This window comes from Stegostoma tigrinum, chromosome 3, assembly GCF_030684315.1.
Source record: "Stegostoma tigrinum isolate sSteTig4 chromosome 3, sSteTig4.hap1, whole genome shotgun sequence".
In the NCBI taxonomy this organism is placed as follows: Eukaryota; Metazoa; Chordata; class Chondrichthyes; order Orectolobiformes; family Stegostomatidae; genus Stegostoma; species Stegostoma tigrinum.
Window position 1 is genome coordinate 65812505 of NC_081356.1, and position 16867 is coordinate 65829371.

At 41.3% G+C, this 16867-nt stretch overlaps 1 protein-coding gene across 1 annotated transcript in view; it reads right to left on the reverse strand.

Annotated features, from left to right (window-relative positions):
• pcsk5b (proprotein convertase subtilisin/kexin type 5b) overlaps positions 1 to 16867 on the reverse strand; it is a 374824-nt gene that overhangs the window by 37487 nt on the left and 320470 nt on the right. The window contains exons 26-27 of the mRNA XM_059644647.1: positions 14797 to 14939; positions 5234 to 5437 (exon numbers count right to left, since the gene is read on the reverse strand). Coding sequence (XP_059500630.1) covers positions 5234 to 5437; positions 14797 to 14939 — 347 coding nt within the window. The remainder of the gene's footprint in view (positions 1 to 5233; positions 5438 to 14796; positions 14940 to 16867) is intronic.

Genomic DNA, 16867 nt, shown 5'->3' on the forward strand with positions numbered 1-16867 from the left:
GCAGCGAATTCTATAGATTCACCATGTTCTGGCTGAAGAAATTTCTCCTTATCTCCATTCTAATAGGTCTTCACTTTACCCAAAGTCTGTGCCCTCGTGTCCTAGTGCTTCCTACAAATGAAAACATCTTCCCAACGTTTACTCTGTTCAGGCCATTCAGTATTCTAATTCCATCCTGTATTTCATGGGCTCGTGAATCACATTCACAACTTTACAAGGGCTCAGTGGGTGTTTGCAGTTGGCAAAGTGCCTGACTGAATTGGTTGTGGGGATGGGTTTCAGGTGGTTGAGGAAAATAGTAGTGACATGAGCCACAAGGTATTGAGTAGTGCCTCCAGCAGAAAAACAGAAAATTTTCGTAAAGAAACCTACATTGCCTTGTGCAATCAACCATTCTGTGACCTATTGCAATATTGTCTTGTTACACCTCCAGCATGTTTGCTACTCCAACTATCCACAACGTCACTCCATTTTTCCACCACCTTGTTCACCTGCACATCAAGAGCTCACTGGGTTTTCTAACTGCCAATACTGTATTGATAGGAAATACATGCTGCAGTCCAACCATTTAGATATCATTACAATATACTCATCCACGTTTAGTTTAATAAATTACACAACAAATAACATATCTGGGAGGAAGTTACCAATCTGTCATCAGTTGGCAAAGAATTAGCAGAAGGGTTCTTACTTAGCTTGCCTTCTGCATTTTGGTGAGGTAAATGAATCGCAGGGGAAAATTTGTTACAGAAGCATTTGTTTATTCAGTACTATCCTTTCATATCTATAATCCTTTGTGTCATTTTTATTGGATCAGTTCTGCAACTTCCTTTAGGTTTCCTGCTGTAAAGAATGCAGTATTTCCAAAAGCCCAAGCTGAAATAACTGCACAGAAACTGACATCACATCAACAAGTTATCATTTATTTACATACGCATGGCACAAGGGCTCTGACCAGCCAACTCAAAGTCAGTCCCTGAAATGAGGAGACTTGCTGAATGTCCTGTTTATATTTGCCAGCCAGGGGCCCCTGATTGGTCCAGGTTAACAGTCTCAATGAGATCCACCTGACCATGGTGCCATTAGTATACAGACAAACTGGAATATCCTTTCCTGACCTATTACCATGAGCCAAGGGCATCTCTGGCAAACACTCAACATCTAGCAGGGCTTAAAATAGGCACAGGTTGAAATGATTTACATTGTTGGAGCTTTTCAGGCCATCTGCCTGGGAACATTTGTTTGCTGTTAAAATGTCTGAAAATCTGTTCAATAAATGCAATTTTCTAAGCTTATTTTGGGTCTCCTCCTCAACAAGCTGTCAGATCCCATCAGGCTTACTGATCAGAGTGTGTTCTTTGTATAAACTCAATGCCAACTTTACTGGGCACCCATATACATAACTGCCAATATTATGAATCCATTTAGCCACCCCATCTGCACTGTTACATGAAAAAATTTGAAAGTGAACCATGCCCCATTTTCCTTACTGGTCTAGAGTCGACTCTCAGAGGTTTCTCACTTTACCATGTAATATGAGTGACTCCTTCTCTGGGAGTAATGGTAAAGAACGTTGCCTCTGTTATTTTGTTTTTCATCAATATTATTCAGCTGCTCGTAATCCCTCTATTTTTCTGCATTAATAGATTCACCACCATTGTAAAACATCCTTATAGGAAGAAAGTTCTGCTAATCCACACTTCTGAGTTCTAGAACAACTGAATAGGAGTGTAACTAGAACGCTGACAGAATTGAATGGATCATAGGCTTGAAAAGCCAAAACAAAAGACTCATTGAAATTGTTGACTATTTTTAATTAAAGACGGGAAGATCAAGATTGATTTATCGAGAGTGCAAACCTACAAAGGATACCTAAGAAGAACAAATACACTAAGTGATGTGTCAATTAACAAGGATGTAGCGTTTTTGAAAACTCTATGTGTAGTATTTTGGAAGCAGGCATCAGAAAGAAACTGAAATTTCAAATAAATGGACTGTCATTAGTCAATAATTCAAAACTCTGTTACTCTGAACTTTAAGCCCCAATCTAAACCAAGTGACACCTTGGATTAATCATATCACCATGGCCAAACAATTATATATGTAGGGAGGAGGCTTTAATTTATTAAATTAAATTTCGGAATATTGTTTTCTTCACACTCAACTCAGAGTTTTGGAAAGACTGTTAAAGGATATTGGGAAAAAATGTATTTGTTTACATTCATTCACAGAAAATGGGTGTCACTAGAAAAGTCAAGATTTGTTGTCCATCCTGAATTGGCATTTGAGAGCACTTAAAAGTCACCCACATTGCTGTGTGCCTGGAGTAACACAGAAGGGATCCTTCCTTGAAGGACATTAGGGGCCCAGATGAATTTTTACAACAATTGACAATGGTTGGTATGAGTTTAGACTTTTAAATCCAGATTTTGCTGATTTCAAATTTCAGCATCTGCCAAGATGGGATTCCAATCCATATTGTCTGTGACTCTGGATTACCAGTCCAGTCACATTCTCACTATACCACCACATACCTGCAATTATTTTTCATAGCCTTGGCACTGTATTTAGGTTTATGTTGTTTAGTCTGTGTTTAATAGCAAACCTGCATTTAACTATATCAGATGCTTCAGGCCTAATGTAAAATACAGCATGTGTCACCTAATATGTTTGAAAAAGATATGGCGTTTCAACATCCAGAGATCTTAAGTGGCTTGTCACTATTTATGTGAACATTTTGCAGCGAATGGAGTAGTCCTAAAGTTTCTTGTATGTTTAGTCTCATTGTAGAAAAGAACAGTTTTTTGCTTAGTCCTGTTATGTGGTAAAACACATCATAGCTCTGTCTAAACACTTCAATCAAAATTTGCCTACATGCAGGCAGAGAGGATAGCTCCAAATGTACTTTAAAATAAGATATAATAGACATAAATCATGCCATTGCCACCAAGAATTGCAATGAAACATCTTTGTAAAACTGTCCTGCTTCTAAATCTCAGCAGCTTGTAGGCTTTTGAACACAATCTGACTCAGCTTGCATACAGGTTTTGCATAGATGGGTTTTCTGAGCAAAAGGTAGTCAAAACTGTCTAAAACAATTCACTTCTCTTTAGTTTGCATCACCACCATGATATTCTTGGGAATTGTTACTTCTAGGCACAGGCTGAGATTTTTTCATACATAAGCAAATAATATGAATCATTTAATTCCATTTTGTCATATTTCCCTTGCATTTTCTTACAGCCCCATCTACTCATCTCTGGCAGTGTTAGTTGAATGCAACACACAAATTGCCATTTCAGAACAGTACAGTAAACACTAGAGGCCTCCAGACCTGAAGATCTGCATCCTAAAGTCTTAAAATAGGCAGCTTCAGGTATAGTTGGATGCATTGTTTTTAATTTTCTAGATTTCCATAAGGTGCCAGCAGATTAGAAAATCCCAAACATAACTCAATAATACAAAAAAGGAAACGGAATTAGGGAATTACAGACTAGTTAGTCTGGTAATCAATGGAAGCCATTATGAGGAAGTCGTATCAGGAAATTTTAGAGAGTTATGAAATGAATAATTTTTACCCTGATTGCCATTGATTCTAGTTTTAATTGGCTTCTTGATGTCACCCTCAGTCAAATGTGGCCTTGATATCAAGAGCAATCTGTATATTACTTCTTTTCCATTGAAAAATGGGTTATGGATACTGTCAATTTCTGCTATACTTCTGATGAGAATGCCCTGACCAATCAGAGTCTACCTGTCTGCTCTGAGTTTAATCATCTAAGATTGTAAGTTAACAGTTCTTGATGTTAATCATGGTTCAACCAATTTGCCACTTCTTCTTGGTGTTCCCTTTCTCAGCTTGGTTTCTGTAATTCCAGATTTGATGAGGGCAAGACAAAAAGCCTTTATTTTGTGCCTCTTTTTAGTGATGTAGATAAGTGAAGTGAAGGGGCATAAACTTGGCAGATGGAGTATTAAGTGAGAGATGTGAGATTTCCCACTTGGTGGGAAGAATAGAGAAGGAAAATGTTATTTAAATGTAGACAGGCTGAAGAATGGACAAAGGAATTGAGGTACCTGAAACAGAGTTTGTAATCAGGCACAACAAGTGATTAAGAAGGCAAATAGAAGATGGCTGGAGTTCAAAAGTAGGGATGTCTTCTTCAGTAGGGCATTGATGTCATTCCTGAAGTACAGCACACAGTTTTGATCTCCTTATTTAAGAAGGGATATGTTTACATTGGAGGTAGTTCAGAAAAGATTCACTAGATTCCTGGGATGAATGTGCTGTTCTATGAGGAAAGGTTAAACAGGTTGGGCTTGTACTAATGGGGTTTAGAAGAATGAGTTTAGAAGAATTGAAACATGTAAGCTTCTGAGGAAGCTTGATAGGTTAGGTTCTGAGAAATTATTTGGCTGTTGACGGAATTTAGAACGAAGCGAGACAGTTTCCTATTAAAGGATCTCGTGTTTAAGCCTGAGATGATGACTGTTAAACTTTGGATTTATCCATCCCAGAGAGCTAGGTTATTGAATGCAATCAAAAGTTGTGTTATACAGTTGTATCAGAGATAATGGGAACTGCAGATGCTGGAGAATCCAAGATAACAAAGTATGGAGCTGGATGAACACAGCAGGCCCAGCAGCATCTCAGGAGAACAAAAGCTGACGTTTCAGGCCTAGACCCTTCATCAGAAGGCCTGCTGTGTTCATCCAGCTCCACACTTTGTTATCTGTCTTTTACAGTTGTTTGATATTCTACGTCTGAACGGTAGAGTAAGGAATGAAGAAATAGTAATGATCTGACAGATGGTGGCACTCATGCTTACAGCGAAACATAAGAGACACATTTATTTGCACACTATCCTGGGTCATTCTTGTTGCAATTTTGCTCTGTCTAAACGCTGGAGCACATAACCTGTACAAGTATCACTTTACGCATGAACAGTCGTTCATCATTTTGTTTTTGTTTATAAGCAAAAGTATCCTTGATTTTTTAAATGGTCATTGGTTGTTCATTTTAACTTGCCTGCTAACGCTTGTTAAGATGTAATTAAAAACATTCAATTTATCTATCATTAAAGTTGCTTGTCGAGGCAATTCTTCCACCTTGTATCTAACCAGGCATTGGTATTTCAGCAAACATTAATAAACATTTTACAATTTCAAAAGTGAATTCAACATTTATGCCTAATTTATTTCCTCTCCAGCATTTATGGTGGATGTGACTCACCTTGCCAGTAGCTTCCCTCTTTACAGTTTACTGAAGAATGGGAGATGCATTTTCCATTCTGTAATATATACGTGCTCACACAAGCATCGCAATCATCAAAGCTGGGACCATGGCACGTACTGCATCTGGGGTGACAATTGCCACAAACAGCACCATCTTCATTACCATAGTAACCACTTGGACAAGTTTGCACACATTGAGTCTCTGAAACAACAAAGCTGCATGATCTCAGTTGTTAAATGGAAAATTTTCAAATGCATTTCATGTACAGAATAGATCTAAATCTAAAACATTGAGAAGGGAAGATTGCAAAGTGTTTTTCTTCATTGAAGTAACTGGCCCAGCAGCACATAATTCTTAGTTTCATGTTGTTTTTTGTTCAAAAGTACTTAATCATCCTAGATAATCAAGTTGAGTTGGACAACACAGAAGAATTGCTTTGTTGAATAGTTTCAATTTGACAAAGCAGGTCATTTAAATGTAACAAGTATGAATTAAGAGACATAAGAATAGAACTTCCATGGTTCTCAATCATAACTTTGGCTGAAAGCAGAGAGCAATGGCTTTAAGTGCTGTCACTTTAAACTTGACCCATGTTTCCCCCACAATTAGTGTGTTATGGAAGTCCAGAAAATAAAGAACATGATATTCATTTCAGAGATGAAACTTGGAACTTCATTAAAAGAAAATTTGGACAAATTGGCAGAATAAGGTGTAACAATGAATGGATGTTCCTTCCATCTTACAGAGATTACAGCTGAAAAATAAGGTGAAATTATTTTCCTTAGAATGGTAAGAATTGAACTATCCCCTTCCCCCACCGCTTTCCAAAACCAGCCCAGTTTGTCCCCTCCCTCCACTGCATCACACAAACGGCCCAGCTCAACCCCTCCCGTCACTGCATGCCAAAACCAGCCCAGCCTGTCTCTGCCTCCCTAACCTGTTCTTCCTCTCACCCATCCCTTCCTCCCACATCAAGCCGCAACTCCATTTCCTACCTACTAACCTCATCCCACCTCCTTGACCTGTCCGTCTTCCCTGGGCTGACCTATCCCCTCCCTACCTGCCCACCTATAGTCTCCTCTCCACCTATCTTCTTTTCTCTCCATCTTCGGTCCGCCTCCCCCTCTCTCCCTATTTATTCCAGAACCCTCTCCCCATCCCCCTCTCTGATGAAGGCTCTAGGCCCGAAACGTCAGCTTTTGTGCTCCTGAGATGCTGCTTGCCCTGCTGTGTTCATCCAGCTTCACACTTTATTATCAAAATTTATATTTGCGTACAACAAAATATGGCAGGAGGACAAAAAAAGAGCAAGGTAAGAAGGAAGGTTAGAAGATGCCTGATGCCTGTGATTTCAAAAGACTTTTAAATATGGCGAGAGAGATGGATTTAGAAAGGCAATTACAGCAAGAAAAATGAAGATAACTACAAATTCTAATCCAGAATATTTAAGGGTATCCAGGTAATATTTTTTGCAAGTTTTCTCAATCCAGGACTGGTGGAACATCATGAAGAAATTGGCAATGCAGCAATGGTAGGACAAGAAAGGTATGGGATGGAGTCACAAATCTCACAGGCATACTGAATGAAACCTCTAGTGCTTTGTAGTTGAGGTGGAGTGCAGTTTCCAATCTCCCTTTATAGTGAGTCTAAAAGTTATCTATAAGACCATACGATGTAGGAACAGAAGTAGTCCATTTAGCTCCCCAGATTTGCTCCATCATTCAATGTGATCATGGCTGATCTGATGATCTTCAATTTCTCTTTTGTGCCTTTTCCCCATAGCAATTGATCCCCTTACTGATTAATAATCTGGGCCTTGCGTATACTTAATGACCCAATCTTGACAGTCCTTTGAGGTAAGGACTTTCACAGATTGACTACATACTGGGAAAAATAAATCCTCCTCATCTCTGTCTTCAATGGATAATCCCTTACTCTGAGATTATGCCTTCTGGTCTTAGGATGTCCCACAAGGGGAAATAACCTCTCTGCATCTTCCCCTTCAGCTCTCCAAATAATTTATATGTTTCAATAAAATCTCCTCTCATTCTCCTAAACGAGCCCAACCTCTTCAATCGCTCCTCATAAAATAACCACAATACCTGAATCATCCTAGTGAACCTTCTCTGGACTGCCTCCAATGCCATATTGCTTTCTTTAGATAAGGGGTCCAAATCTGTTCATAGTATTCCAGCTATGGTCTAACAAGAGCTTTGTACCATTTTAGCAAGATCTCCCTATTTTTCTGCTCCATTTCCTTTGAAATAAAGGCCGACACTCAATTAGCCTTTTACCTGCTGAAATTTGATGCTATTTTTTGTGATTCACATGCAAAACTCCCAAATCCTGTGCTGTAGTTTTCTGCATTTAAATAATTTTCAGCACTTCTATACTTCCTACCAAAGTGTATAGTCTTATGTTTACCCACACTAAATTCTATCAGCCAAGCTTTTGTCCACTTACTTGCCCTTCCTATATCCTGCTACAGAGTCTTTGTGTCATCCTCATTACTTGTCTTCCCATCTATTTTTGTGGCATCCACAAACTTCGCTATGGTACATTCATTTTTGTCATCCAGGTTATTAATGCATACTCTAAGTAACTATGATGCCATCACTGATCCATATAGCACTCCACTAGTCACTAGTTACTATGCTGAAAGTGTCCCCTTTATCACAACTCTCTGCTTTCTATTAGCTGGCCAATCCTCTATAGTGCTAATATATGAGCCCCAATACCACAGGCTCTTATTCTTTTAAGTAGCCTTAAGTATAACACCTTATTTAACATCTAGCTGAAACCAGGCTTTCACTGCTTGATTTTATTCTGCATTTCTAAAGACTCTGCTTTTACAATCTTTATAATTGATTGTAACAGTTTCCTAATAAGAAGCTGTCAAGCTAGCCTATTATTACTTGTTTTTCACTCTCCTTCCATTTTGAATAAGTATTTCACATTGACTGCTTTCTAATTATCTGGGGCGTTTCCTGATTCTAAGAATTCTTGGAAGATTAATACCTTTGTATCCATTGGCTATGTACTGACTTCTTTTACAATCCTAAAATGCAAACTATCAGATTAGGGGATGTAATCTGCCATTAGCCCCATTAGTTTTCCAGTTCTTTCTTTTGTGAAATTAGCAGTGGTAGGAGATGAACTATTATTGAGTCTTAATGAGAAGGTGAACAAATATCAATATCAAGATGCAGTTTGTTATCTGATAACAATTTGTACAAGTTACATCAGCTTGTTAGCCATAATTACAAAGTCTATAAGAAGCCAAAGATGACACATCTGTCTCCATCATACTGGGCTCCTTCCTCTGTACCTATATCCCTACCAATTAATGGATCATCCATGAAAATTCTATGTGAGCTTGTGAGCTTGGGAGTTTGTTCAGGACCCAGAATTGGCTCCAGCTTCTGTTTCTTACACTAAATGCAGCCCAAGATACCTTTATGAATGGACAGGTAAAGGGATGCTATGAGTGGTGGTGATGGAAATATTGATTCCAGTTGGAGGAAGTTAATGTTTGGGAGGCGAATTAGGGATGGAGGAGATTAGAGTCAGATGAAGTAATGATTTGTATTCAGAATGAACGTTTAAAATTTACCAAGTTGAGAAGTCAGAGGGGATAACTGTTGATGTGGGTGATCAGCCAGCAATGCTGGAAGTGACAGGCTGTCAGTACAGGGTTTTGGGATACTTGGAATTTATGAATGGTGGAAGAAGTGATGCCATTGGGGAAAAGAGAATTAAAATAATAAAGTGTGGAGAAGGGAAAAGAGCATGTACGAGTATGAGAGTGGCTGAAGGGCATACAAAAGCAAACTAATCTATGCCTATGGATGATGTTTCTAGCAGCAACAGGGAGTTAATCAAGAGCACAAATCATAAGGGGGGCCTGATGTGGTAGAGGAAGAAAATAAATGATAGTTGGAAATGTATTTCTTGCTTTCAGACAAAAACAAATGGTACAGAAGTCCAGTCCCTGGATCTGGACTTCAATAGATAGGAAATAGACACATATCAAATGTGAAAAAAAATTGAAGGTGAGGGTTCATATTCCAGAGCTTTCGGAAAGAATGACAAATCTGACCTTGTGTAATACTGCTTTACACTGTGTGAAACTGAAAGCTGTAGTGGCATGTGTAGTGTTCAATGTTTTCATCAGCATTACATTATATGAATCCTTGTAAATTTTTAACAGATTAAGACTGCAGTTGGAGCTAGTGAGCCAACTTGGCTGCTTCCACACACACAATGTTCTGGACAGCCTGGGACCCAGCACAGTTACATTGACTTGAAACTTCTCTAAACTTCTGTGATGTTTAATGTTCTGTAAATCAGGTCAGAAATCACACAACAGCAGGTTATCGGCCAACAGGTTTATTTGAAAACATAAGCTTTTGGAGTCTTACTCTTTCTTCAGGTGTTAGTGAGAGGTACTTTCAGACACAGAATTTATAAGTAAAAGAGCAAAGGGTCTGACCATTACTGAGGATGTACTCAACAAATCTAAGATGCTGTTAAATCTTGAATCAGTTAGAAGGTTGTAATTGACTAATATGTATATGTAAATCCCTGAATTCCTTTGAAGTCACTGCCCTGAGAGAACTAAGAGTTTTGTCAGTGTAAAGAAGAGATGACATTTTAGGTCCAACAATGCATGTTAGGTATGAGGCCTTGTTTAAAATCTGTTTGTGTTTTGGTTTGGACTCAAACTGATTTTATTTCTAAAGTAGGAATTTATAAAGCGCCGCATTGACTGACTGTCTTTAAACTGTGCGTTTTTTTGAACAAAATATAACATGTCTACAAATACAAATTCACTCCATGGATTCAAATATGTATGTATGTGTGTGCAATTGTATGTGTGAGAGAGAGAGAGAGTGAGAGTGTATAGTGTAGTGGAGTCACCTGTAGTGCGACAAGAACCCAAGATTCCAGTTAAGGCTGTCTGCAGGGGAACCAAACTCAGCTATCAGGCTCTGCTTGGCGACTCTGCATTGTTGTGTATCACGAAGTCCGCCTTGGAGAATGTTTACCCGAGGATTTGAGGCCCATTGTCCTTGACCGCTGAAGTTTTTCCCAACTGGGAGGGAACATCCCTGTCTGGTGAATGCTACACAGTGTCTGTTCATCTGTTGTCATAGCGTCTACTAACAGACTATGCCTCGGGGCATCCTTGCCTACAGCGTGTGAGCTAGCCAATGTTGGTGGAGTCACATGAGCATCTGCCATGCACATGATGGGTGGTGTTCCCACATGTGATAGTAGTGTCTATGTCGATGATCTTGACATGGTTTACAAAGGTTGGGTAGTTTGCTGCAAACAAAGGTTTCATGGTTGCTTGAAGGTGAGAAATGGAGGCATGGGAAAGATCTTAATGAGGTGCTCATTGTCATTGATAATGTGTTGAAGGCTGTGAAGAACATGGTGTAATTGGAAGGGATCTTGGGTTCATGTCACAAAACACACAACCTCAACACATTGTATAATCTCTCACACACACATACATACACTAACACTCACACAGATCCCCTCTCATACACACACCATCTCACACACACACAGTCACACAGATCTTCACTTATACACATACTGTCTCGCAAGCACACACACGTGCACACACATACACAAGCACACGTTCTCTCTTCGCCACTCACAAATGTGCACACAGACAAACACACACATAAACATACACTCTCTCTTCTCCACATGCATATGCACGCTTAGACAGACAAACACATACATTCTCTCTCTCTCTCAACCTCTCTCTCTCTCTCTCTCTCTCTCTCTCTCTCTCTCTCTCAGAGGTCCTCTCTCATATACATACCGTCTCTGGAGCATGTACACGTGCACACACACGTGAATCTATGGGATTTATGTACACATATTAATCAATAAAAATGTCTAACTGATTAAAGATTTAACAGCATCTTAGGTTTGTCTAGTAAATCCTCAGCACTGGTGTGACCCTTTGATCTTTTACTTATAAATTCTGAGTCTGAAAATATCTCCCTCATTACCACCTAAAGGAGGAGTAAGACTCCAAAAGTTTGTATTTTCAAATAAACCTGTTAGACTATAACCTGGTGTCATGTGATTTCTGACATTGTCCACTCAAGTCTGACACTGGCACATCCATATCAGGCTCTGTAAATAACCTGTTTGGATTTAGAATCAGGGCTACCTCTGCATTGCTCTGGATGAAGTCAGATAGGTAGGATATACAAAAACTTAATCCAAATTTAACAGAGGAAATTGAACGAAACATTTGAGAAACGAATGACTAGGCAGGTAAATTCTGATTAGTCAGGACATTGTACAGTAATGCAGAAGAGTTTGCAAGTCTACAGCATTTTTGCAAGCCTGTTCTCTGTGTCTTGATTCTGAAAAGCGCAAGGCAAAAATCTTCAATTTCTGGACTCCTTATTGCAATGTTTAAGAGAATTACTCTAACCTAAAGAGAATTCTGATCTGAAAGCTGGAAGAACTGTGGATGCTGGGAATTAGAAATTAAAAACAGGAATTGCTGTAAAAACTCAGCAGAGCTGGCAGCATCTGTGCAGCGAAAACAGAGTGAACGTATCAGATCCAGTGACCCTTCTTGAGAACTGATGATAGGTCAGAATTGTTTGGTATTCATGAAGGACCTGAAGTTGGCATAGATTATGGAAGTCTGTGAAACTAGTCTGAAGACCTAGGGACAGAATGTTGAGAATGGGCAGCAGGTGCAGAGAATGGTTGGAATGTCAGGTGTTTTTCAGGATCAGAGTGACTGGAGGGAGTTTGAATAGGATACAGATAATACTCGAGGAAAAATTAACTACTGACAGTGGCCAGAAACAAGCTCAATGATGAGACATTGTACGGAGAGGGCATTGTGGGCAAAGATGTGGATGAACTTCATTACAGGTTGCATGTAATAGATGGGGGAGAAAAATTGAAAGAGGGAGGTTTGGGACTGAAGTTGGTGAGATCAAAGGAAGAGGTAGGTTGAAGACTAACCAAGGAAATAAATGACAGAAGCAGCTACATGTTGGCTTTTGGCTGAGGGAAATATAAATCACAATTGAAGTCAACAAAGAGAGCTGAAGAGGCAATTGCTACTGATGCTTATTTTCAGTGAAACAGTTAGCGGCTATAACAGTACTTATGCCTGAAATATCATTATTCACACTGGCAGACTCTTCCATGTAGCACAGGCATTGTCAACAATGTCAATGTTTCCTAATCAGAGATAATGGGAACTGCAGATGCTGGAGAATCCAAGATAACAAAGTGTGGAGCTGGATGAACACAGCAGGCCAAGCAGCATCTCAGGAGCACAAAAACTGACGTTTCGGGCCTAGACCCTTCATCAGAGAGGGGGATGGGGAGAGGATTCTGAAATAAATAGGGAGAGAGGGGGAGGTGGACCGAAGATGGATAGAGGAGAACATAGGTGGAGAGGAGTGTATAGTTGGGAGGTAGGGAGGGGATAGGTCAGTCCAGGGAGGGTGGACAGGTCAAGGGGGCGGGATGAGGTTAGTAGTAGGAAATGGGGGTGCAGCTTAAGGTGGGAGGAGGAGATAGGTGAGAGGAAGAACAGGTTAGGCAGGCAGGGACGAGCTGGGCTGGTTGAGGGATACAGTGGGGGGTGGGGAGATTTTGAAGCTGGTGAAATCCACATTGATACCATTGGGCTGCAGGGTTCCCAAGTGGAATATGAGTTGCTGTTCCTGCAATCTACAGGTGGCATCATTATGGTGCTGCAGGAGGCCCAGGATGGACATGTCGTCTAAGGATTGGGAGGGGGAGTTGAAGTAGTTCACGACAGGGAGGTGCAGTTGTCTATTGCGAACCGAGCGGAGGTGTTCTGCAAAGCAGTCCCCAAGCCTCCGCTTGGTTTCCCCAATGTAGAGGAAGCCACACTGGGTACAGTGGATGTAGCATACAACATTGCCGGATGTGCAGGTGAACATCTGCTTGATGTGGAAAGTCATCTTGGGGCCTGGGATGGGGCTGAGGGAGGAGGTGTGGGGGCAAGTGTAGCACTTCCTGCGGTCGCAGGGGAACGTGCCGGGTGTTGTGGGGTTGGAGGGGAGTGTGGAGCAGGCAAGGGTGCCGCAGAGAGAGTAGTCTCTCCGGAAGGCAGACAAGGGTGGGGATGGAAAAATGTCTATAGCGGGGGGGTCGGATTGTAGATGGCGGAAGTGTCGGAGGATGAAGCATTGTATCCGGAGGTTGGTGGGGTGGTATGTGAGGACTAGGGGGAGTCTCTTTTGGCGATAGTTGCGAGGCCGGGGTGTGAGGGATGAGGTGTGGGAAATGCGGGAGACACAGTCGAGTGCGTTCTCGACCACTGCGGGTGGGGGGGACATCTGGGATGTACGGGAGTGAAATGCCTCATCCTGGGAGCAGATGTAGCGGAGGCGAAGGATTTGGAAATAGGGGATGGAATTTTTGCAGGAAGGTGAGTGGGAGGAGATTTTTTCCAGGTAGCTGTGGGAGTCGGTGGGCTTGAATTGGACATCAGCGTGTAGGTGGTAGTCTGAGATGGGGACAGAAAGGCCCAGGAAGGTGAGGGATGTGTTGGAGATGGTCCAGGTGAACTTGAGGTTGGGGTGGAAGGTGTTGGTGAAGTGGAACCGCTCTCTCCGCAACTCCCTTGTCTGCTCCACACTCCCCTCCAACCCCACCACACCCGGCACTTTCCCCTGCAACCGCAGGAAGTGCTACACTTGCCCGCACACCTCCTCCCTCGCCCCTATCCCAGGCCCCAAGATGACTCTCCACATCAAGCAGATGTTCACCTGCACATCCGCCAATGTGGTATACTATATCCGCTGTACCCGGTGTGGCTTCCTCTACATTGGGGAAACCAAGCGGAGGCTTGGGGACTGCTTTGCAGAACACCTCTGCTCGGTTCGCAATAAACAACTGCACCTCCCAGTCGCGAACCATTTCAACTCCCCCTCCCGTTCCTTAGACGACATGTCCATCATGGGCCTCCTGCAGTGCCATAATGATGCTACCCGAAGGTTGCAGGAACAGCAACTCATATTCCTCTTGGGAACCCTGCAGCCTAATGGTATCAATGTGGATTTCACCAGCTTCAAAATCTCCCCTCCCCCCACTGCATCCCAAACCAGCCCAGCTCGTCCCCGCCTCCCTAACCTGTTCTTCCTCTAACCTATCCCCTCCTCCAACATCAAGCTGCACCCCTGTTTCCTATCTACTAACCCCGTCCCGCCCCCTTGACCTGTCCGTCCTCCCCGGACTGACCTATCCCCTCCCCACCTCCCCCAACCCCCCACCCCCCCATACTCTCCTCTCCACCTATCTTCTCCTGTATCCATCTTTGGTCCGCCTCCCCCTCTCTCCCTATTTATTTCAGAACCCTCTCCCCATTCCCCTTTTCGGATGAAGGGTCTAGGCCCGAATCATCAGCTTTTGTGCTCCTAAGATGCTGCTTGGCCTGCTGTGTTCATCCAGTTCCACACTTTGTTATCAATGTAGCCTAATGTTTAATGGTAATCAGTATTGGAATCGCTCATCCAGGCTTTGCTTACCTAAGAGGAAAAAGCCAGTCTCGCACCAATAGCATTGTTCTTCATCGCAGTCAATACAATTCTTGTGACAAAGTTCACACTTCATCGTAAATTCATTTTTAAATGTTTTGGCTGGACATGTCTTATAGCAGCGTTGGTAAAACCTATAGATAAAATTTTACAAGATCACAGTCAGAGTGAGGGCAATACAATGGTTAAAATCTGATTATCCTAAATGATTGCAGTACACCAAAATGTATGGATTAAAATATTCGCCTAGAAATTCCAATGAGAATCAAGAACCTTATTTCTAGCCCTGAAGAGACAAACGAGATCCACAGATACACTTAGATGACTCTGTAGCAAGCAGGGGAGACAAAGGCTGTTGAAACCCTACCCGCTTTATGCAGCAGCTAATGTGCCATACTCTAAGAGTTAGATTTCCCATAGCAGTGAGCCATTTTGATATCTCCTATGAAGGGTAAAATATGTAAGCTAAGTGTGTGGGTAATGTTGCAAGTAGGTAAGGGACGAAATATTGTACCAAAGGCATGTGGGACAGGTGTCACTGGTGGGTAGGCAGACCAGAATGCCATCTAGGTGAAGGATGGATAATGACATTTGGGTGACGGTAGTATGTGGGTAATTGATTAGCATGGCAGGCCAGTAAGGAGATAGAAAGCAGGAAATTCTGAGTGTTTAGGTGAGAGTGACAGTGGTGGCAGGATTGCTTGTATGTGTCAGACTGAGGCAGAAGGGGAGGAGTGGGTCTATCTGAGTCTGGGGCTGACAGGTGCTGCATTGGCTGTGGGAATGGTGTTGGGTCAGATTAGTATCTGGGTCAGGCACAAGTGTGTTGCTGTGTCCAATGTGTTGGGTCCAGTTCAGTGTGTTGGGCGCCAGGTCCATGCAGTTTCAGGTGAAAAGGTGTTGTAGTTGGGGGAGAAAGGGGATGCAATGGTCGGTTGAGGATTCCATATAATAGTCACCCAAGAGTTAGAGTAGTTTTTTAATCTTCAAGTGTCTCCTGGGTTATTAATAAGCTTAAATGAGACAGAAACCCTCCAAACTCTTTAGCTTAGCTGGTGGGTTTCTTGGAAGGTTTCAGACACTGGCACATCCTCTTCAGAATTGTCAATTTCATGGGCAACATCCTTGGAGTCAGCTGCTCTGGGAAATCTGTGTGTTCCCAAGCACTAGTCCAACCTAGACCTCAGAAACAACCGCTACTTAGCCATCAGAATTTCTGGACTAATGTTTTAAAATTGTAATATCACATTTATATGGATGACATTGTTTACAACAACGAAAAAACATTTGAAATATAAAGATATTTCAACAATACTATTCACTCCCTTGTAATTTATAGCAAATATTTTTATGTAGTTCTTTAACTTCAGCACTAGGTAAATAAAATCAAAATCTTGTGTTCTATGAAAGTATTTAAATATTCTTGATCATATACTCAATTATTAGCAAGCCCAAAGACTATCTTTAATTATACTAAGAGATTTTACAAATAAAACTTCTGTGAAGTTGCTCACAGTTAGAATGAGATAATGAGGGGTTAGAATTTTCAGTTTCCACCCAAAATAAACATGAGTAGAAGGGATACCTATGGTTTCGGGGTCCTTTTATAGAATGTCACCAACAGTAATTTTAAGTAATGTTGACTGGGTTGTTCATCATCTGCACTTGAAATTTTCCATCGGGTCCAACCACAACATTTAACCTGGTTTCCTTTCTAAACATATATTAAAAAGCCATGCATACTGTTTGCATTTGTAGCTCCCATGAAAATTGCACTGAAAAATGGCTAAGATCCTCCAAACTGCCTGACCTCTTGATTTTCCTCTGTTGACAGTACTTCTTTAGATTAAAACAAAGGTAGAAGATAGTTTTAATTCACCCTTGAATATTATTTAATTGCATTTGTTTTAACAACTTGAAAATAATTACATCACAACATTCGGAACTACAAACAATTGCTAGCTACTAATTCCAACAGAAAGGAACAATTGCTTAAATATATTACATATTTGTCAATGTAAAATAGAAACACACATCATTGGTATCATGGTAGAGCTCAACC